Source organism: Anser cygnoides, chromosome 16, assembly GCF_040182565.1.
Source record: "Anser cygnoides isolate HZ-2024a breed goose chromosome 16, Taihu_goose_T2T_genome, whole genome shotgun sequence".
Taxonomy (NCBI): Eukaryota; Metazoa; Chordata; class Aves; order Anseriformes; family Anatidae; genus Anser; species Anser cygnoides.
In genome coordinates this window covers 9,735,125-9,759,116 of record NC_089888.1, presented here as the reverse complement: position 1 = coordinate 9,759,116, position 23,992 = coordinate 9,735,125, and the positions used below count along the sequence as shown (strand labels likewise).

Here is a 23,992-nt window from a genome sequence, read left to right as displayed (position 1 = left end):
TCCCACTGCACAACATGTGCTACTCACTGTTACTTGTGTGCAAATCAGAAGAGCCTGAGCTATAGTTTAATGGAGAAATTAGTATTATTGAATAGAAAACTTGCCCAAAGGTACACTGCAAAGGCAAAGAGAAGACAGCCTGTAACACGTATTTGCCCTCCTTCAGCCCAAACTGTCTGCTCTATGTATCAACAAGAGCAAATTAGGACTTCAGCATCTATGAAACATGACTCTAACAGCAGCAGTTGCAGACTGAGCAGATACTGTTTCCCTCTGCTCACACTATTCACCTTGAACATGCAAATGATCCCTTAGTGGAAAAAGACATATTTTTTCTGAGTGTCAGAAATCCATTATTTCCTTCACAGCCCCCATCACCATCAAGTGGTTTTTGCGTTACTGTGCATCACTGTCTCCTTACCACTAGAGCAATCACGGATGTTAATTCAAAGTCATTACTTGAGGTTCCAATCAGAAATAAATAGCCATGACCTTCCTTGTTAGATTTTTCATACAATTCACTCATTTCCCACAGTGAATCTCTATAAATTGACATTGTTTTCTTTGGGAGAAAAGGGCTGATCACACAAATCTCGCTAAGAAGTTTCCAGTAGAAACATACAGCTTTCACAGCTGAGCCCTAAATCATCACGCTGTGTCTCATCAGCTCCTCTTTTTGTTAAGAGGAAGGGATTCCATTCCCTTTTACAGAGAAGTGAAAAGTGAAACTGTCTGATCAGTTAGCTGCCAGCAAGGCTCCCTCCCTAACAGTTTTAGGAATATAGACTCCAGAATTCAAGATTTTTGCAGGATAATAAAATCCTCTCTCACTGCCAGCAATCCCACAAAAACACTTCAGCAACATCCATTTTCAGTTTACATACATTTTTCTGAACCCCATCTTTGCTGCCACATTGAATGGGGAGCTAGAAATAAACTGCTATAATGGCTGGAAATAGACAAACTTCCAGTCTAAATTGATCTATGAGTAGTTAGGATACAATTTTTCTTGTATGAAACAGTACAGTTTAGTTTAGTTGGCTCTTTTTCTTTGCTGTGTTTTGCTCCTTGTGTTATTTTTTACTGAGCTAATCCAGACAATACAGCAAATTCTGTAGAGACGCAAGCCCCTTCTCTACCAGAGGCAATTCTGCTGCTTTTGTGCAGCTTGTCCTACAGCTCAGGTGTTACAAATTTCAGGAAATAGTCTGACCTGAATTTCCTATTGCTTTTCTCATACACATTACTATTCCTCTGTTCTTGTTGACTGAGATAATTAGCTCATGCCTCTTGTATAGTATCTCGTAGATCCATGCCGACAGATGCCTCCCTCCCCAGCTATTTTTCTGAATATGCCCAATTCCTTAGCTCTTCTCCACAGGTATTATTTTCTTGATCTTTTATCAATTTATTTTTCCCATTTTATCTTCTTCCAATATATCCATTGGCAAAGGATGAGTCTAGTTTTCTCTACTCCATTTTATCAGTATATAAACAGTACTGCCTGGTCTTTGTTCCAACTGGACATTATTTCATTACACTGGCTCATGATTTTTGGAGATTTGGACCTCTGGGCTCTCAGCTCAATTTCAGTTGTCAAAACTCACAAGATTACCAACAGAAAAGTAGGAGGACTTTTTAATGCTACAAGCTGTAGCTGCAGTGAGGCAGGTGGGGCAATCAACTAGCATGCAAATGAAAAATGAGGTATTCAGCTGAACTTAATGTTACAGTTACAGAATTCACTTATTGTTGCTCTAATAATTGGACTGTGGTATCAAATGGTCCCAGCTGCTGTGTTAGGTATTGAGGAAGCTAAGGAGGGTGTGCAAAGCAGCAATTAGATTAGTGGTGGAGGAAAAAAAACAGAACAGAACCACCAAAAGGGAACTGGATTTGTCTAAGGTCCCACGCTGAGTCCCTAACTAACTGAAGCCAGTCTCCCAGCCTCCAGCTTACTGTATCTTGAATCAAACTACCTTGCTACACACATATTACATATTAGAACATTATTTTTATTTTTTATTTTATTAAACGTCAGCATTTATTTTGGCAAGCTTCTTTGCATCATCCACTACTGTAATGACAGGGAGTTTAAACGTCTCTGTTAACAAGAGATGCACATCACTTGGATCTGTTCAACAACAACAAGCAAAGGAACCTTTAAGTAAAATAGCCTCTGGAAATCATTACAGGCTATTTCTGGCTAAAGGAGGAAAACAGTTTTGTTAATTCTAATTCTTGATAAGGAATACAATCCTTGAATAACAGCCCTTAATAAATCATCGTGATTTTAATTTTCATGGTTTGTTGCCTGCTAAATGTTATCAGTCAGTGGGCTGATAAAATTTTTAATGTATGAAGTTATCAACAAGCCATTTCTTGTTGTAATCACAGATTAAGAACCAGATCCTGAAAGTTGCTGAGCACGTGCAACTCACACTGGAATTCAGGAACTCTAAAGATCCCCCTAATGAGCTATAAAAATTATCTGGAATCTAGCTGGCTTGATATGTTTCACTGTTACCGAGAGAACCCAGGTTCTTTAGTAACCTCAGATATTCCTGCTAGCTACAAAAGAACTAGAGAACCACAAGAGACAGACCAAAAATTTTCTTTCCAGTTTTAGAAGAAATTCTTTATAAAACGTGCCTTAGTTTCCAAGATTTGATTAATGTAAGTTCAAGCTACAAAGTCTTCAGGAAATGGAGAAAATGTAAGCTATTTTTTCCTACTGCTCCACCCTTGGCATTAGACAATGGCTAATGATGATAATGGTGATACCACTTTATGAACTGCTGTAGGAAAGCGCATATTGATCCTAACAGTTTTCATTGCTGCTATGCCATGCTACGTTGGAGAACTGGGGGGAACAATGGAGTAAGTGGAACCTTTTTTTTTTATGGTATCTTCATGTCACTTACAAAAGAGAATATCCCTTCTTGATCCTGGTAGAGTATGAAGCAGTCAGAAGGAAGGCTGTATATTAGACCTTTCATTTGCAGAATACCTGCAGGAAACCAAGTGCAAATCTGCATAATTTGAATTTTGTCCTGAATAAAATTGTCACATAAGAAAATTCTGTTTGTATTAGATACAAATAGAGTTTTTGGGGAAAAGAAAAGGATTTGAAAAGGAAATAATGTAAATTCAGACAGCTATTTTTCTTACTAAATTATCAGTTATTATTGTACTATACCATGTCCTGCTGAAGAAAAACTTCATATTCTTTTACATGCTCAACATAGATTCCCAGTAGCAATCAGCAGTATTGCAGGTATTTCATGTTTAGCAAATATGCATAAAGTTGGCAAGTGATTTAGAGGGAGATTTTGTGCAGCTGTTGTTATGATACTGGGGAGTTGCTGGGAATACTCTATAGAGCAATGCTACTATCATAATTGGCTTCCACAAAAGCACATTAATGCAGGCCTACAGATAAAAGTGGGTCAGCTTCCACTTACCAGCCAGTTTAGAATGAAAAGCCAAACTCCGACGAAGAGAAAGAATTTGTGAGGAAGCTATTAGGTACTAGGCGAAATGTTTTTTATTTCACATGGGAAGAAAGAACTCATCTCTCTTAAATCCTTGAATATAAATCCTGAGCTGCTCTTTCACCTGAGCCTACAGTCACCCTTTGTTGGATGCAAATAACTAACACAGCCCAAACTACAAACTGAGAAAGAGAACATGGCAACATGCAGATTCCCATTGCACTCAGGAGAATTTACATATATTAGTCTTGCCAAAAAAAAATCCCATATAATGGACTCTGAAATGAGGTTTTAAACAGCATGAATAGCCTCATCTCCATGATCCTGGTGCTCTCTTCTCAAAACGATTATAGGTCAAGGAGAGTGACTGAGATTTGCAAAGGAAGAGTGTTTTGCAGTGATAGAACTGTATTCACAAACTTGCATGCTCACAAAGGGGAATTTCAAATTCTCCGTATCACATTCAAAGCTTTCCTTACTTTTCCTTCACTCGTAACGCTGCCCTTGTCCCTTACCACTCATTCCTCTCCTGAGTCTTTGTCCTCCGTTTGTGTTTCATCTCCTATTCACACTTCAGATTCCCTGGCACTGCTCAGAATTCTCTGTGCATGGACTAGCAGGTCCCCAGAACTTCTTTGAGTCAAGATGAAAAATCCCAATGACTTCTGCAAGCTTTCACCTGAATTCTCACCCAGGCTTCTCTTTAGATCAGGATGTAAAAATTCACTTTTTGCACTAAACACTCTGGATACTGTTAAACGCATAATAATAAGTATCCTGCAGGATGAGGAGATGTCTGTAATATAACCACTGTATCTGGATATCATAAATTCACCTGACAGCAGTATGTTATTCATTTGGGCTCATTCTACTTATTATGCAGAGCTGTGAATAGCAACAGCAAACAGACAACAACCATTTGTCATTTGGGAAGTTAGACTTGCTTCACTCTGAAAGACTTTCGGGGGCACCCACATTTAGGGACAATTTACCCTCAAATAAGCACATTCATCTCCCACTATTCCTGCTGTCTAGACAGAGTACTAGGACATATTCTCTAGAGCAGGGGTTAGATGGATTGCGACTCCCTTGAGAGCCCTTCCCAGACTCTAATTGACTTGATTGTTAGGCAATTTTTCCTGATGTCCAACTTGAATTTCTTTTTTGCTCAATTTCATCCTATCACTTCCAATTACATCTGACTGAAGTGCTCAAAACAGTAATTCTCTCTGTCTCCTGACTACGAGGATGCAGCACACACATCTCTTATTAGCACACCTTCACTCTGGAATTTGTTGGCAATCCTGACTACAGAGTTGACATTTTATCCCCACTTCTTACAGATGCCAAAGATATTTTATTATCCACAAAAGCAAACATAAGGCTGTGAATGTATGTAGACAATACAGGGCCTTCCCTCTTTCTTCCATAACTGAGACGTGGTAATTAGTGTAAGAAAGCCTGAATGTAGCTAAGCTATTTTATGCAAAGAGACAGCTTCAGTAACAACACGGACTTGGAAAGTCTCTCTTCACCTCTGTTCTTATAATAATGTTCAAAATAATTGGGGAGATGAAGACAAAAGGAAGTTGAAACATCCCTCAAAGAGAGAATACTGATGGAAAAAGAAAAGCTGTATTTCCCCCAACGTACTGTATGATCTTCTAGCAGAAATGAAGACTTTTCCCTCAGTTTCTCAAAGAATATTGAACTTTCAAAAAACAATGGCTTGCTCTCACCTATCTAAAATTTCAGCCCAAGACATCTGATGACAAACTACAGCACAGAAGTACTTTTTTAAGTTCAGGACTTCTAACAAGAAGAGGGAAACTACAATCTCCTTGTCTCCTGAATCTGACAAAGAAGCCACAGGAGGAAAAGAGCATCTGGAAAATGCTTGTGCATATAAATTGAATCCAAGCACCTAAGGAACAGTGGACTCACTTCACAGGTGCACTGAACTACATGATCTGTGGAACCAGAAGAAGGAAGCTGGCCCTCCAACAGTAGAAACTGAACTACTGGAGCCTAAATGGCTCAATACTGACAATAGTCTCAGTGAGACATTCAGCTCATGTCTGCAGGAACAGTTGTATTTCCCAGACTGACTTACTCTGACAGCCCTCTGAGCTGCCAGGATATGAGGTAATGCCAGCCTAATAACAGATATATTAGCACACGGACCCATCTACCTTCGTCCCTTTGTCCACAGGCAGAATGTGTTACGGTCCTTGGGAGGGGTTATTCTAACTGGTACCTGGATGAGAAAGCAAGGGCACAGAGCCAATTTTCCTGTTTCCAGAGGATGGTAATTACCCCAAGAGGGTAGAAATCTCCACAGAAGTGGAGTCACTGGACACAGCTTTGCTATGCCTTTGCACTGCTCTGGTAATGTTGCAAAACCTTCTCCTAGGCCAAGATCATGCATTGATACTACTGTAATTCTTTTTTCCTGAGTTTCTTTTAATGCTTGTTTGTTTTCACAGTACATTTTTGTTAACAGGAGGGATATATTGAATTCACAAGACATTAGTTTTCTGTTATTACACATAATTCCAAATAATAAAATGAACTAAATTAAAAATTCAAAGAAAAGGGAGCTGTATGCATGTGGAAGAGGCCAATTTGTTAGGTTCATTGTTGCTTCTCATCACTAAAGAATCCCAAAGGCATTCAATTTTGGGAATATAATATTAAAACAACCTAGGCGGTTCTCTTAAGAGTAGGCAGAGGCACTTGAATCAGCAATTTCCCGACTGACAGTCAATCTCATAAATGCTGTAATATGGTTTTGAGCAGAGGCTACAAAATGAACCATTTGATTTATAATTGACATTGACTGGCATTGACAACAAGGAGAATGACAATGTCATAGTTAAGGTGTTAAGCTTAGCCCATATACAACTCCTTACTTTCAGTCTGCCCTACCTGGCCAAGCTGTTCACAAGCTGTTTGATACTCAGCTCTCTGACAGAGGTCTTTCACACGCTGGTATTTGGGCAGAAAGTTTTCTTCCTGGGCATCTACCTTCTCATTCTCTCTCTTATGCAGTAGTTTACTGGAGTGGAAAAAAACAAAAACGAAAAACCACACATTTATTTTTGCATTGATTCTAAGATAAACATACCGTTTGCTGATAAGACAGAGAAGTACGCTATCTGCCAGGATGCCAGCATTACTGGTGGCCAAATCTTAATAGCCCAGTAGAAACTAGCCCTTCTCATCATCTCCGATAACACAGAAGTTATTTATATCATGCTCAGGGAGCATACAAAACCAGGGCAATGTATTGCATGTCTGATTGGCAGGCAATAACAACAGTGTGCATTAAGAGACCATATCCTCACCACACAGGGCTGCACTTTGCCAAACCTTCATGCCCAGCATTAGGTATGAAGGCAGAGAGGCACAGAGGGAATGGCCAGCAGATGATCACGCAGAGAGGAAAGGTTATTCTTACTCCCATGATATAAGTAGGAGGGTGGGGGAATCGCTTAAAAGGAAATGGGATGCCTTTCCATCTCCCAATCCAAGTAAAACTCCCCTTCCCCCACCCCAACAGCACATTTAGGTAGGCTGTAGGCAGAGGCCATACGTTCCCTCCTATCACGCAATCACTGCCATTAGGCATACTGCAGCCGTGTCCCTGCTGGCACAGCTAAATGGCTTTAGGTCTGTGGTAGAGTGCTGCTTTGGCTCTAGCTATTCAGTATCCTTCTATTTAAAAAGACTGAGCTTTGTGATTAACGCTTTCCTTACCCTCTCTCCACTAGGAATGAGTCTCTCCACACTTTCATCTTTTTCTTTAAATGGAACCTGGGAGGAGATGAGGAGAAAAAGGAACAATTTCCAAAAACAGGTATCAAATAATGCCCCGGTTTCCTCTCCCGCTCCTAATTCAGATGAGAACCACAACAATAACCTCTCAAGGGGACATACAGCTTTATGAAGCAGGCACATAAGCTTCTCCAGTGCAAATCATGAACAAACATAGGACAGATTTGTTCTCACAGGGACAAAATCCACAACAGATTCACACAGTACAACTATTTCAACATAAGCACTTTTAAGGCACAGAGGATTAACTGAATTGTCCTTGATCACAAAGGATCGCAAATTAAATCAGGATTTCCTGAATCCAGTTTGTACTCTTAACCTGTACACCACCCCCAAAGTATCCTATTCTAAAGCAGCTGCTCCTTCCCCCCTCGCTCTACACGACTACTTATAAAGCAAAGCTCCTTTTTCCCTTTTTCTTTTACACTAGCTGCTGATTTTCTCTAGCAAGCATCCAGTCTAATTCTCTTCCCTGTCTTTTTCCAATGAAAGTATTGATGATAAATAATAACTTTGCAATTCTGTATGCTAGTGTCTTTATATTATAGCCTGATACACAACCAACCCTTTCAACTCAATTATTCTACAGTTTATTCATTATGAAATGCTTTGTTACAAATGATGCCACAGAGACATTTAAAATCTGTAACTCATATAGCTAAAGACCTTCATCATGCGTGGCCCACCCACCACTACACATGCTACTTATAGTATATCCAGATACCATACATGCCAAATACCTACTATATGAACCTTACAAAATGAAAATAGTAATCCACATATCATCAAATATGTCTTTAGATTTTCAGATGATAATTTTATTAATTTTCCTTTAAGTTTGCTGCACATTGATGAATACTTAATCCAATTTCCTGTGCAAACATGCATTTTTACATACATATTTCCTTTTCTTACCTATTCACTGGTCTCTCAGAATCCAGAAGTTTCAGAATGGATTTACCATCCATATCAGATGGAATATCCAATCCAGCAATATCTAGAATTGTAGGTGCGAGATCAATGTTCAACACAATGTGAGGATTCCTGGAAAAACATATGAGAACCCAGTTTAAGGGCTCTGCAATGACACCAAGCAACTAAAGCAACTACAGCTCTTCCACAGAGATCACGGATCTGAAAAATCTTATTTTGTGACACAAACAAAGAAAAGAGGACACAAATCCAGTACTATGAAGTTCTGTGAAAGGATTAAAATGTTAAATACAGGTAAGTTGCATAACCTGAAGAGGAACTAATATGAAGATATAAAACTTTAGTACAAAGCATTTTTGAGAATGCGAAGTAGTTCATAAGGCAAAAATTAGTTAATTATTGCAAAAGAGGTTCAAAACTCTGTTGAAACATGAGAAAGCACTGGTAAAACTTCAGTGTCTTACAGCAAAGTGTCTGCCAAATATGTTGATGACTTGATTAAACGGTAAATTTGGCATGCAGCACATGCATTATCTGTATCTCAAAATGGCATGGAAATAAGTACTGTAGCTCATATCAAATAAAGCATGTTCTGATCAGAACATGAGGAGAAATATATTGCCAGATACTACAGCAAAGAACTGAAAGAACTGAAAGCTGCTGTTAATGTAGAATGAGAGACAGAAAATGGGAAAGAAAAAGCAGAGGAAGCACTTATGGAGAAAAATTAAAAAAACCAAAACATCTTTAACTTAAATAATATCAGCCTTCCCAAATTCACAACCATCCATTCTGCAAACACTTCGAAACAGCTCCAATTGTCAGAGTTCAGAGTGTTTGCCATGCCCTGTTTCTTTAAGCAGCGGCAGGTGCTTCTCAGCCACCACGGTTAACAGGGCAACATTTGAACATAAACTGGCTTAAAATTCATTGGCATCAGCTCTGGAGAAGTACAGACAGCTCCCACCCCCAAATGCCTTGAACTGCCATGGCTGAATATGCATAGGATCATGGGTCAGAGCATCTTGTTGCACAATCCAGCATTCAGTGGCTGAAAGAATGCCCCAATTTCTGCCAGGTGACTTGCTTTTACTCTGGGTCTAACTGAGAAGTGCTCTAAGTTTATGTTACTTCTGAAAAGCTTATTTCAAATACATCTATTAAGGTGATGTCCTATTATTCACAACATTACATATATATATAGTTTATTAGCTGTGTATTATTATTTTTTAAACAAATATAAAGGCAGGCAGTCAATTTTAAAAAACTGGGAAAAAAGAAAGCGAGCATACTGCTATAGAGACGATCTTCTACAGCACTGAACATAAAGAACAACCATGCCATGATTTGCAGGCACAAAAGAAGGATTGGGACCAGATGGGCTGCTATAAATGTATGTCAATGCAGAATTTTAACTCAAAATCCAGGACAGAAGAAAGCTGCTAAATTCACACTAATTAATGAGACACCATTTAAAAATTACTACATTTTTGAGCAAGCAAGCAAACAGGCACTGACAAGAGCATGGATGATGAATTAAATTGATGTACCTAATTTGATTTTAATTACTAATAATTGTGGTGTAGCATATTTGGTAACAGAAATGAGAGCTAAGTAATGACTTGCTACAGTGACTGCTATTAAATCTTCGTTGGTATCAAAAGGGAGTCATGGCAATTACTCTGCAGGGGAAACATAAGGTCCACAGAAAACATGGATGATTGAGGTTTTACCATTTAAAGAAAATCAGTCTGAAAGGAAGGATCAATTTATTAGCTGATATATCCCCCTCCAAGCTATTTTATCCTGTTCTTCCTATTCATTGAACTGCGATGGGCTCTGTTCTGCCAGCCTGTCAGGCTGACTCCTCAGATTCTAACAGAAATATATATCTATATTTTATCCTTAGAGGCCACTCAAAAAAAAATAAAATGAAAGTTCAGTAGGACGATTACACAGGTTTTATGAATGTCTAGGTGTGAAGATCCTTGAACTAGTGAAGACTGGAGCTGGCTGGCCTCTAGCATGGCACGTTGCAGAAAAGCTAGCTTACCCCACTTTGGCCATATTAGCTTTGCCTCTCTATGGAGCTCATGGCAGCAGCTCATGGGAAGTAGAGCAAGTTTGTAGGAGGCTAATCCAGCTCACTGGAAAGTCTCTGCTGCTGTAGACAAACTTCTTTCAGTGCTGGATTAATGTTTTTAATTCCACCTAAGGAATTCCTTCCCTGCACTCCAGTCCATTGTATAGGCAGCCTTGACACCATGTAAACCATGAGGCAAGCTTTGACAGTGAAATACTTCTTATCCTTTATCACTTTTACATTATAGGAAGTGATCCAAGTATACCTAGGATTTCAATAGACTCACCGCACCTACACTTCATCTCTAAATTACAGAATTCTAGCAACATTTTTCAGCAGAGTATTGGATCTTCTGCTTAGCACAGGTGTCAGTCACAGTCTCTGGTGCACTCACTGGCTCCCCAGATGTGCCTCTCTCAGAATATTCCTGCTCCCCTGCCACGTCTTTTCTTTTTCCTGATCTACTTTATTCTAAATTCTGTTTGCACACCTCCTCTCAAACTCTTGGCTTCACTTTCTCCCTTATATCACCTCCCATTAGATCAGCCTGCTATTCCCCTACAAAATACACTCCCTCTTCTTACCCCAGTGATGTTATTCACTCCGATCCTTCTCATAAAGTCATGTGCTTCAGAGTTTAGTGCTAACTTCTAAGGGCGAGGGGGGGGTGGGGTGGATTTCAGTACCTCACAACTTCAACTGAAATCATTAGTTGAATAAATGGTGCTGGAAATTAAATCATGCCTAAAATTCAGTTTAACTGCTATCAGAACTGTTATTCTCCATTGTTTATTTCACATGCATAACTGCTGTAAATAAATTGCACAAACTGCAATATCTACAGGATGTAACATTTTGTGTCTACTGATAATATGCATCAGTTAATTTAACCAACAAATGGATTTTTTAATTTTTTTTGCCACCGTATTACCTGCTAGATCTGTTCCTCTGCAGTAATGAAAAAAATTGCGTGTAGAAGATTGTGTGTGTGTTAATTATGCTAAAACATGCACATTGATATAAATAAAAGGCAGTAAATTATGGCACTCTGTCCAAAATCATTACTTAAGTGCAAATATTTGCTATTGAAATAATTGCTTCGAAAGTGTATTTACATAATTTCTTAGCTGATCAAAGCTACCATTTTAATTAACAGCCATATTCTGCATGCTTGCGTGCATCTGACAAACAACCCTAACCATGTAATCTCAAAGGATGAACCACAGAAGATCTGTGGATGATAATTGTAGATAAGCTATTATGTACATTCTTCTTCATAAGTTGAAACAAGTGGCTTCACTAAGTGTTTTAATTAATGCCCAGCAATAATTACCACTGTAGCAAGCGAACATTGTATCATACATTTTTCACCTTGAAAATATCATAGATACATGCATTATTTGCATCCCTCAAAAGGAAACAAATAAGTGTTTCTTAGAACGGACCTATTTCCCAGTGGCTTTTTCAGCTACATCCACAAAGGATGTTGTAGCCAGGTGGGAGAGGCCAAGAGGAAATGGCCTCAAGTTGTACCAGGGGAGGTTTAGGTTTGATATTAGGAGACATTTCTTCACTGAAGGGGTTGTGAAGCACTGGAACAGGCTACTGAGGGAAGCGGCTGAGTCACCATCCTTGGAGGCATTTAAAGGACGGGTGCCTCCAGTAGGATGCCAGGTCAATATGACCAGAGATGTGAACATCAAGGATTTTTCTGGTTATGACATGCACATACACACACACAAGCAAAGAACTTACAAGGACCCAGCCTCCACATTTGGCCCTCGGACATAGAAAGGAACTCTGATATCAAACTCATATGGCATGGACTTTCCTTTTACGAGCCCAAACTGACCAATATGATAGCCATGGTCTGCTGTGTATATTATATACGTATTGTCCAGTTCCCCTGTTTCAACCAATGTATTGTAAATCTGAAAAAAAGCAAAATAAAACATGATGTTTGTTTCATTGAATACTATTGTACACAGAATATTGGATACAATTTTCTGCCTATGTGTAATCTACAAATAAATACCAACAGTTCAGCATGCCACTGATTTATCGCAATGATCTATTCCAAATAATTTATAATCACAAAAATTTTACTAACTGAATATTGTGGCTATGTATTACAGGGCAAATCTCTGTTTTCTGTTTTTAGGTAAACGCATTCACATTCCATAGTTTCAAAAGTGTTTGTGTTCAGCATTTTGCATGAGACCTGTCAAAATATGTATTTGATACTGTCTGGTAACAGAAATGAGAGCTTCAAGGTGATGAGTATTTTTAAAGTTCTCTCTTCACCTTTATCTTTTCCCACCAGTAAATAATTTTAATAAAATGACAGCATTTTGTATCTCACACTTATTTAAGCAACATTTAACGATCTTGCCTTCAGACAAATCAGTTGCCATTATGCAGAATATCTGTAAAATCTCTTCCGGATGAACACCATTTGGTCTCACTAGACAGAGAACTAACATAAAGAATTAAGAGAAGCTTTAACTCTATTTGTAGTTGCTTCTTTGGATTTATACTAGAATCTTTAAGTGAAATGTACCAACCTGAGCACCACAGATCAATTTTTTATGTGGTATTTTCACTTGCAAAGATCCAAAGGTGGGGGGGCACCACCAAAGTGATGCCTTACACATTCAAGACAAATCAGCATGGAAGAAAATAAACTCTTTTTTGCATTAATTTTTATTGTTGCACTTGTTTTTGCTTTAATTTTGAAAGGCTATTAGATGCATATAATTCAGTTGAAAATCTCACACCAACTTGGGGATTACAACTGAAAAACAACCCAACTGATTTTGTATGCAGTGAAACATATGTGTAATACATTAATCCAAAGTGAAAACATTTCACTAAACAGAAAATCAAAATATTGTAGTAAAATAGCTAATCTCCCCAAATGCTGATATCTGATCTGTCTAAGACGGTTCATTAAGAAAATGACTTGCCTGAATCAGTAATTATAAGACATTACTAACAAGTTCATGCAATGCCATTCAGATACTTCATCTTTGCCTTACAGGACTCCTCTTATTTGAATCTTCCACCATTTTGATTAAGAATGCCAAGAGAAGCAGAAAATTGCAACACCTTTAAATCTGCTTTCTTACAACTGGAAACAAATCCAACCTTTTTCACAGTAGCTTTTAGCTAATTCAGATATTTCTCTTCAAGACTCCCAACTTGCACTAAGAAATTTCATTGTTACATAATGCAGACTTAATTTAAAAAAAGATAAAACAGAATCTACCTATATATGTATTTACTTCTAACATTTAACATCCTGGGCCCGATTTATCATGGAATTGTTCTGGTTAGTCCTGCTGTAGCACCTTTTTTTTTTTTTCCCCCTCTCAGAAATCCAGTGTTACAGGACCAAAATAGACCCACACAGTTAAGTATGTATTTTTCAACAGGTTGTAGGATGACTTTTCACTATCAGAATATTTAAAAATTAGGACATTTTTTTCAGGTGATCCCTCTCCTCTTCTCCTTAATCAGTAATGACTATATAGCAACAAATTAGCTCACTCAAAGCACCCAACTCACAGTGCCTGTATTTAGGAGATGAGGATCCTTAAATGTTGACAGAGAGACAACATCCTCAGCACTGAAAGGATAACACACTATTTAAAAACTGCAGCAGTCCTCCTCCCCCTCTTACCCCCATACACAGCCCTCTTATCTTCATATACACCACTGTTTAGAGCTTAACTCAAGAAGCAAGCACTTACTGACTTAAAAAGTGACTACTAATCTTACCATCTCCATAGAGTCATCCACAGACATGAGTGTTTGAAGGCGCTTTCTCTGCAACATGTTAGTGAACTCCATGTGTATAGGCTTCATGGGACCTGTATACCTCATTATCCAGTGCTTGTCTGGGTTTGGAGCATAGTTATAACTAGGAGTGCTAAGAAGCAAAGAGAAAAGCAGAATACTTTAGCAGTGCAGAAAAAAAGCCTTAACAATGTATAACAACAATTTCTGTTTGATCAACACCATAGGACATGCTCTCGGAAGTACACAATAAAATACTAGATTTAGTTTGGAGAAGTCTATTCTTTCATGTTTTATGGGGAAGATGGGAAAAAACAGCTCTGAGGGAACTAAAACCTATTAAGAGAGTAAACATTTTTGCAATGTCTTCAGACTAACAGATACATTTCAAGGCCAAGAGACTAGCCTCAGTGTCTAACTCCACAAATGGGATGTATCATTTGGATAAAGAGCACATACTACAGGTAGAGTTTCCTTCTACACATTATTGCTTTGCTTTCATTCTGCCCACATTAGCACAGTAAAAGCTGTTTGACAACAACTATAAAACTTGCTGAGAAGGTTCTGCTATGTTGTTTAACGGCTTTTTTTGAATTCAACATGACTGGCTACTTTAATACTTCAGTACTAGGGGGACGCACAGAAACCCTACCTGGTGATATCAAACTGACTGTGAGCTCATGGCAAGCAGAAGTAGATAGATGCATGGCCAGATTTTAAAGACCTGCCAAGAAAAGCAGGGGTGAGGGGAAACAGGACTGTATTTTGTAGATACTTTCAAGCCACCAACTCCTTTGTGATCATAAGAAACTTTCAAATTCTAAATTGATGAGTTCAAACTAAAAACAAATAATTAAAGTTCCTGCAAAAATCCCAAAAGCTGGATTCAGTGTCTTCCTGGAACCTCACAGACCCTCTAAGTACTCATAATGTTGTAACCATTAAAGTTATGAGGAGAAATATCACTCATTGTCCATTATTTCATGTGGTTGTCAGTTTCAGAGATTGCTCTTCTGTGCTTAATTACGTCACTCTAAGTTAGCTGGATCTAAACAAAAGATTTATTTTGGAATATTTTTATCATGATGTTGACTCCTTGTGTCACCATCTCCCTAGGAAGCTGTATTTATAGCTTATATTTACAAGAAATATTATTTTTACCTACCATAAATATTCCTATTTTTTTTAATTCCTTAAGACTGAGAACCACTTTCAAGAGTTTCTTCCTATCCTACTTAAAACACACCACACACAGAGTCTAAAATATTAAAAATTACTTTTCCTACATGATTTGTTAAGGCTTCCCTTTTCATTCAAAGTAATAAACTCAGTCTATGCAAAAGTGCAAGCCAAGACGGTGACACAGTAAAACAGGAAAAAATAGCAGATAGTCGGCTATTTTCTTCTTCCCAAACACAATTTCCTGATAAATTCATCTCCTACTTGGCAAACATCTACTGTTATTTTTGTGCATGCAACAGAGCAGCAGGGTAGGTTATTAAGATAAACAATAGTAATATAAACTGAAACTTTTCCTTGAAGTAAGTGTATCTAATGTATCTTTGAATATGACAGGTAATCTTAAGTTTTTATATAAATATGAAATTAATAATCTGACAGTGAAATGTTTTATGCAGAAAGCCTTTGTTAGATGCTATCTGCAAAATGTGCGTAGGCAGCAAATGGAGGCTTCTTCATATAGGGAGGAAAGGGCTGGTGTTTATTCTCTGTGTATTGTTAATAGCCTCTTGAATTTCAGAACGTTATTGTGGCTGAAATAATGACATTGCTCCTTTGAAAATGCTGACAGTTATGGAAACTGTTGCTATGTGATGCCCAGAATGAATCAAAAATGCTTGGCAAACTCCTTTTCAGCTTACTTTGTGATTTCCTGGCTGATTTGAAACCTCCCGCTGTTTAATCCAACCAAAGCCCATGATTTTCTTTGATTACTACAAATGTAACCCTCTTAACACTTAACAGATTTGTCTGTCTTATGGGAAAAATACACAAACGTAACATTCCTAGAAGTTGGTTAAGATAACTCCTTCAAATGCACTCAGAAGATAAGTCCAAGTCTGATTGCATTTGACCTTGGAAAAAATGGGTGGTAAAGTGTACCCTCTACAGAAATAATATTTCCGACGACTGTTAAACTGCCCAGCTGTTGCATTATCTGCAGCTATTTGTATAGATGATAATAAAAGGAAAACCGGCCAAGTAGCCCACAGATTTGCTATGCTGAATGCTGGTGGATAAGGATAATTTTCAAGTAAGACTGTAGGTACACACAAAAAGGAACTCTGCAAAACAAGAAGGACAGACACTGCAGTATAGGGTAGAATATTCATACCAGCTAGTACATGTAATAATAGAAGCACTACACACTCTGATTGTCAGTCTATGCTAAAATCCTTAGCGTTAACTTCCTATTAGCAATGCTACACAATACAGTATGTATGACAACCAGCATAAGCATTACAGTTGCATCTGCACTTTGCTTTGTGGATACAGCTTAAGAATCCGCATGCAGACTTTGTCAATGCTGCTGCAAGTCGAGGTACAAAGACTTGCTACATGGTGTATTGCCTTCTGATTCCAGGGCTGGGCAAAGACTTCGTTCAGGATATTGCTTCAGGGCAATTCATAACAAGTGTTCTACTTGTGTCCTGATCCTTCCCTATCATATCCACAAGATAACAGAACAGTGAGAACTACACACACTGTCATTGACAGACCTATCTGTCACTGAGCAATTCCCTGGGATGCGGGGACAGGAGAAAGAATAGAAACCAGAGGACTAATGTGTATATACAGTAAGGGAATGATGCATGTTCTGCATTTTTTAATTTAATCTTAAAACCAGGCCAGTGAACATCTTTACAGATTATTTTTATGTAATGATATGAAAAGTGTTTGGAATAAGACTGGCAGTTTCTTTGCACAGGAAGTATATAAAATCCTATTTTATGTTCATATCTAGAATAAACCCAAAACCCACAGTTCCTTAATCTACTAAATTATTTCTTTACAAAACAAAACATATTTCTGCAAAGTGTTATTTCCTGCATAATTATCATCGCAAGAAAAAGCACCTGCAATTAAAAATAGTTTTGCATAACTATTTTATAATGAGGAAGATAAACCTCATTTGTGTGAAAATAGAAGTTACATCATAAGCAAAAGAAAAATAGATGTAGTTTATATTTTTCATTGTTAGCCTTCCTCAAATCCTTCTACTCTTTTTCATTCAACCACCATAAGTAAACTGCTCCAGAACGTTGTTTGACAGAAGATTATAATCCCTGAGATACAAATGCCTACCAGAACTTCTGGTAAGACCCATGTCAATACTGAGTATAAGCAATAGCAGAAGTTACTCATTTGGCATCTCTGTAACTTTAATTTCAGAGAAAATAAATGAGCATAAGAAGGCAAACAAACATGAAATACTACATTGCTGAGATCTAGGACACAGATTGTCTTTGTCAGCACAGCACAGAACAAAGAAATACAATTCTAAGTTACACGACACCTAGACAACAGAACAAGGGAAGCTTTTTTTCCTCTCAGACCCTATTTTAAATGAAGTGAAAAAGCTCAAATGGATTTCACTGGACTTTGGATTTGTCTGAAGAGCTTTGGGTACCAATTATTACTTCAATCTGTTAGCAGTCCCTTCACAAATCCAAAATAATACAGAATTCCCCTTAAAAAAGGATACAAAGGAAGAAAGTTACAAGTGTTGAGCATCAATGAAGACATAAAGATAGTAATTAGAAAAATACTGAATATTTTCCATTGTGACAAAGGGTAATATGGGTGAATCATTTGATTTATCAGCATAAGATGAGACGCCTGTAGTAGAGAATTACAGGCCTGTACCTGCAAACCGTCTCTGTAGCTATAAACAAGAACCATCTTATCATGGTGTTGCACTGGAGCTTATTAAAATATTAACTTGGTAACTAGATGATACTGACTTAGGGACCTTAGCTGTTTTCAAAACTTTGTACTGCATCATTTACAGATATACCAGCTCATTCAGAAACGGCCAGTCTAATCTGATGCTGCAGGCCTCTTTTTCCTCTCTTTCCATATGGAAAATAGAATTAATAAGTAACACATACTACGTGATTTTTGGTAATACCTATGAAATAATATGTCTGTGTCTATCGACAGGGAGACAGGGTCTCTTCCACCGAAGAGACTAAACTCAAGAACCAGACTTTGATTCTTCTTCTAAAAATAAAACAGTGCTTCACTTCCCAAATAGGCTATAACAATGTCCAATGGTTTCAACATGAAACTTTCTGTTTATCTGTGAGCTACATTCCTGAGTTCTAGATGCAGTAGCCACCTGTACTAGTGCAAAGAGGTACAAAAAAACCTTCAAACTCTTCCTATATATTTGTGACAAAGTCATGCCCAGAGTATTGTAAAACAAATACTGTTCCCCCAGAGGTACCCAGGATTTTATACACCTGAACCTGAACACCTGAAATAACAGGATTTTCACTTTCCTTACATGTGTTGCGAAGCATTAGGAAAAAGATGTGAATACTGAGGAGCTGAATCTTCGGGGCCATGAGGAGCAGCATGGCTTATAACCATCAATACAGGCCTGTGAGGATACATCTTCTTTGAGATTCTGAAGAATGTAATACTGTCATTGGTTATCAGATCAGTTAGATAATCCTGCAAGTAGAAGGAAAAGTATAATGAGATACTTAAAAAATAATTTCAAGTTGGGGGTGTGATGGGAACAGGAGGTCTTAGATATCATAAGAAACAGGAAAAAGAAAGCTACTTAGCTCAGAAAGGGAAAAGGAGGGAGTAAATTATAGATGTTAAAACTTCAAAACCTAAAATCAAATATTTACCTCTTCACTGTCTAGAAATATGAAAAGCAACAGTTTCGTCTCAGAAATGAATGACATTAAAGATCAATTAGGACTCTTTCTTCTCATAGTGTATAACTGAATTATGCAGATCACAATACCAACTACAATGACCAGGTATTAACAAGGAAAAAAAAAAAAAAAGAAAATTAGAGGTTAATTTATTTGCTTTTTGGTGTTGAAATCTTCAAGGTGTGTAGTCCAACCCTACACCATAAAAGTGCTTTGAAAATTCAAATGGATTGATACTCATTTTTCTTCTCCTCCCTCTGAACCAGAAGTCACTAAAGCTAGAAGATGCTGGACTGAATGGACCCAAAATTTCATTCTATATTACAGGCATAATGACACTCTGATAAAGATATACCTCTATCAAATTAATCACTGATAACTTAGAAGAGTCCCTTTGGAAGATAAGGACTTCTTTCTATTTTCCAAGAAGTATCATATACATCTTCTGATATATGCTCAAGCTATATGGATTGAAGACAGTATTCGCATAATGACAAGCCATGTTCCCCCCTGGGCTGGCTGTGTCATGGGAAATGTTGCAAATATAAATACCCGTCAAACATGATTAGGATAAGAAAGACACTTCTTAAAAAAAGAAAAAAGTTATCTTGTCACAGCTGAACATAAAATTGGACATAATGACTGCTTCTTGCCAAGTGAACAAGGTGCGGTACGTACTGCACTGCACCTCCTTTTACATACAGATTTTTGTCCATGGTTTGGACACTTGCTGCTCTTTACCACTGCCAGTGTCCATGACATGAGAAGACAGCTTCTGAGTAATCAAATAATTTTTTTCATTGACTGTATTTACTTTCCCCCACTTATTTCCTGTGCATCCCAGAACCAGGCTAGCAAAGTCTCCATTATAGATTTATAACTGGTCCCAACACGAGGCGCATCTGTCATGAAACTGCCATGATTTTGCCTACTATTGATATATTTTCATCATGAAAGCAGGTATAATTAGGTATAAATCCAAAGTTAACTGAAGAAACTCCATGCATTAGCATTTGCAGTGGAAGGGAAGATATACAGTAAACAAGACCAAAGAAAATCTGACTTCTGAACATAAGTCTCAGTAACTGACCATACTCTCAAAAAAGCACTGACACATATCTAAAATGTGCCTGTTCTTTAAGCTGGCTGGTCACTTTCTCAAGTATGTAACTCATCTTTGACTTAGACATTAAGAGAGAATAGTCTTCAAATTCTATTTTGAAGATGAAGATCTTCACCTGGTCAAAACACGATTCAAACTTAATTTTGCAAACACAAGTGCTTACCAGGCCAAAGACCAAACAGAAACGTTTCCTTCAACTGGTTTATTTTTTTTAAAGCTCCAGATTGTGGAGACTGTAGAAGATTCCGAGAATGCAAACAAAACTAAAAATTCAACTTAAAAAGTTGAAAGAAATTGAAAAAGAAAAAAATGGAGTAGAATACTTCCTGTTAAAGAATCTGAAAGAATTTGCAAAGATTTGATTTTCAGAGGATAAATGCTTAGCAATTGCTTTGGAGGACAGAATCAGTCATTTATTTTGTGTGTTTTTTTTCAGTTTTCCACTGGCACATAATTAGCATTAATTATGTCAAGTACATAGGGCTAAAATACAATCTGATTATACTGTATGTTACTGGAAAAGTAGGTTTCCAGCAACAAAAATGGTAGGAAGAATAGAGAAGCAGTCTTGTATTCCAGCTTGTGTTTGTTCATTTGAACTCCAGCGTTAACATCAACACATACTGTTGCTCTGCACACTATCTGTTTATTATCATAGCTGTGTATTAGGCAAGAATATGAAGATTATAAAAACATTTACATTTTCATCAGACTTCTTTTTTTTTCTTTTATTAACAAACTCAGTAAGAAAAACGGAACCAACTGAAAACCTAAACATTTTCAAGTATTGCATATACAAAATAGAACTGAGACTCTCGGAACGTAAAGCTCCTTGTTGACTTTTTATAACAATGGGGAACACTGCCCTATGAAATCACTTGCCTGACATTGCTCCATTTAAGGTAAATTTCCATTATAATGTTCTTGGTAGCACGGCTGTAAAGATTAGCTCTCTGATTCTTCATAGATCAGAAGGGAAATAAAAGACAAATAATTCTGTACATCAGTTGTCCCTTACTCCTAGCAACTGGTAATAGAAAAGGAAACCATAGAAACCTGTCAAGTTTTATCTTTCAGCACAAACTGCATTCTATTAAAAATGGCAAATGAATAAGGGGAAGAAGGAAATCACATAGACATCAACCTTTTCAAGAAAAAAAACTGTGAACACATCACTAATGAAACAAAAAAGAGGAAGGCAGGATTTGTGCTCAACAGGAGAAAGTGAATTCAATTTCTGTTAAGCAAATACACCTTATAAATCTGTATCACTCCTCAGCAAGTCAACTTTTGAAGTTATACACTATTTAAACTATATCCATTTACTGATTAACTCATTTGCATTTATATTCCAGAAAAGCCGATTTCTTTGGAAAATTAACATTTTCATCTGAAATAAACATACTCTTGTATGCAAACAGGTAACTGTTTGATCTGCAATGAGTGCTAGATGGAGGGGTGACACAGGATGACATTATATTTCACAATAATTATCAAGTATTTTAGTAAGTTTGGCCACAGTACAATATCCTTGGAAGTATATTAGGAACATACACACCTCTAACAATACATCAAGATATACATTTAATAATTAAATTCTGCCTTCATTCAGACAGTGAAGTCAGAATTAACATAAGATATACCAAGACACTATGAATTCTCCTCATCTGGCTGTGAAACAAGTTCCTTTAACACAAAAAGATGGCTCTAGCTGGAGGGAACTGGATTCTTATCTCATTTACGCTTGTGCAACTCCACTGAAATCAGTTCTATACCAGGGGAGTAGATGACAATCGGATTTAGCACACCATAATTATAGTACAAAGACGAAAAATAGTTGTCATGCAGCATTTAAATCCGTTTTCACATCTGCAGCTCATAACACACATTAACAGTCTCAGGATGTTTTGTTTGTTTCTATTTCTGCTAACAATGTTTTCAGTAACATGACCCACATGGAATGGAAGATAACAGAAAGTCCAAACACGGAGCCTACTGCATTGTAGCTAATGTAACACAGAGCAGCTTTAAAGTATGAAGAGAATTCTTTAATTAGACTGAAACCATAAATCATAGCTTTCTTGCAGTCACACTCAAATATTAAAGAAATAGAAATAAATCGGTAAGACCTACCCTGGAGTAGTCAAATCCATGTTTCTCCTTCACTCCATTTCTACAGAGTGTGTAGTTGTAAAATCGAGAATTTTTAAGTAATCCAACCCATTCTTTCCAGCCAGGAGGCACATAGGAACCATTGTATTCATTAAGGTACTTTCCAAAGAAAGCTAGGGGTAGAGAAAGCAGAAGTGCAGTAAGAAGGTACAACAAACACCTCAAAGATACTGTTTTTAACTATATTCTTTCATATCCGTCTCATCTGACTGAAACATTTTCTTCATCCAGACACACATAAGGTAATAGATAAGTTACGATTTTGCCTTTGTTTCTTTATTTCAGAGCTCCATAACACATATCTTTTGATTTACAACCTGAGTACATGAGACACACTGCACTACAATTACCACATTTTATTTAGGGGCTGATACATTCAGACTTAGATGAACAAAACAGAAAATGCTTAAAATAGTATCAGTTGCCACATTATCTCATCCTACTCTGAATCACCCAATTTAGCTACATTTTTCATTTTAGTTACACCCACTTATGCCATCTCCACTTCTGGAACAATCAGAAGCGCTGAGGTCACCAACAGGAGGCTGGCTCAGGAGAAATGAAGACAAATGGGGACTGTAAAGATAATGAGATTTTAAACTTGCTGTATAGAGGAAATGAAACAGCAGAATAAGTGCAAGGATTCCAACACAGTGTAGACGTTTGAATGATCCTCCCACAAGAGCTATGTATATGCTAGCCTTGCTAAACTGTAAACTGCAAGTGTACAGATGCTAATTATTTTCCATAAAATGGTTAAGAAAAACAGAAATTGTTAGAATTATATAAGAACACATTTTCTAAAGGATATGATGTATCCAGTGACACTTCCATGCTATTCCAGAAAAAAATCAAAATTAGCAGTACATTTTTTTCAGTATTACTTCATGTTATATCATCACTATGCAACTGCAGGATAAATTACACCCCATTCCTCCACCTAATTTTTTTAAAGCTTAGAGGGAAAATTCTGCTCTCACACCTGTGGATTGCAAAGCAATTCAGGACCTGAGTTTTTCATGTCAGAACTCACATCTCAATTTCTGAAGGGTCTGGCAATCCAAGTTAGCACTATCGCAGCGACCAGCACAAAGATCTTTACATTTGTTCCACTTGACATTACAAATATTTTTAATCCAGAAGCACGTAGTGCTGCAGCACCTCATGCTGACAATCTACCAGCAAACATCTGTGCTTCTGTAAGGACAACAGAGTACCTGAGACTCTGATCTTAACCTCAGATTAAAGCTCCTCGCAAAGTCGAGGGGATAGGAGCACACAATTCTCAGCTCCCAGATTCTTATAGATTTTTTTTTTTAAGTTTGCAGCCCACAGCATCTGATACTGTGCCTTCTTGTACTTATATACATGCAGGGAGCAAGGCTGTGGAAAGCACAGAATTGGTGTTCAGTCACTGTAAAAAGGGCCTTGAGTGAAGTCAAGGACCTGTGTCTATTTGTAGTAGGCTGAATCTGTCTGAAAGATACACACAATGAGAACAGTGGAAACCATGATATATGGTACATGAGAGAGCTCTGTATCACTACCAGATAGTGATTTTCTTTTCTATAAAGATGGGAAACATGACCTAAGCAATATTATAATACATAATAATACAATACAATGGAATACAGGGAGT

At 37.5% G+C, this 23,992-nt stretch overlaps 1 protein-coding gene across 8 annotated transcripts in view; it reads right to left on the bottom strand.

Moving 5' to 3' along the window:
- Window positions 1-23,992, bottom strand: part of SULF2 (sulfatase 2) — a 159,253-nt gene that overhangs the window by 21,306 nt on the left and 113,955 nt on the right. For all 8 annotated transcript variants that reach the window (XM_048072465.2, XM_048072469.2, XM_048072467.2 and 5 more), the window contains 7 exons: window positions 22,315-22,466; window positions 18,674-18,843; window positions 14,128-14,278; window positions 12,103-12,278; window positions 8,247-8,375; window positions 7,254-7,310; window positions 6,423-6,552 (listed from right to left, as the gene is read on the bottom strand). In XM_048072465.2, coding sequence (XP_047928422.2) covers window positions 6,423-6,552; window positions 7,254-7,310; window positions 8,247-8,375; window positions 12,103-12,278; window positions 14,128-14,278; window positions 18,674-18,843; window positions 22,315-22,466 — 965 coding nt within the window. The remainder of the gene's footprint in view (window positions 1-6,422; window positions 6,553-7,253; window positions 7,311-8,246; window positions 8,376-12,102; window positions 12,279-14,127; window positions 14,279-18,673; window positions 18,844-22,314; window positions 22,467-23,992) is intronic.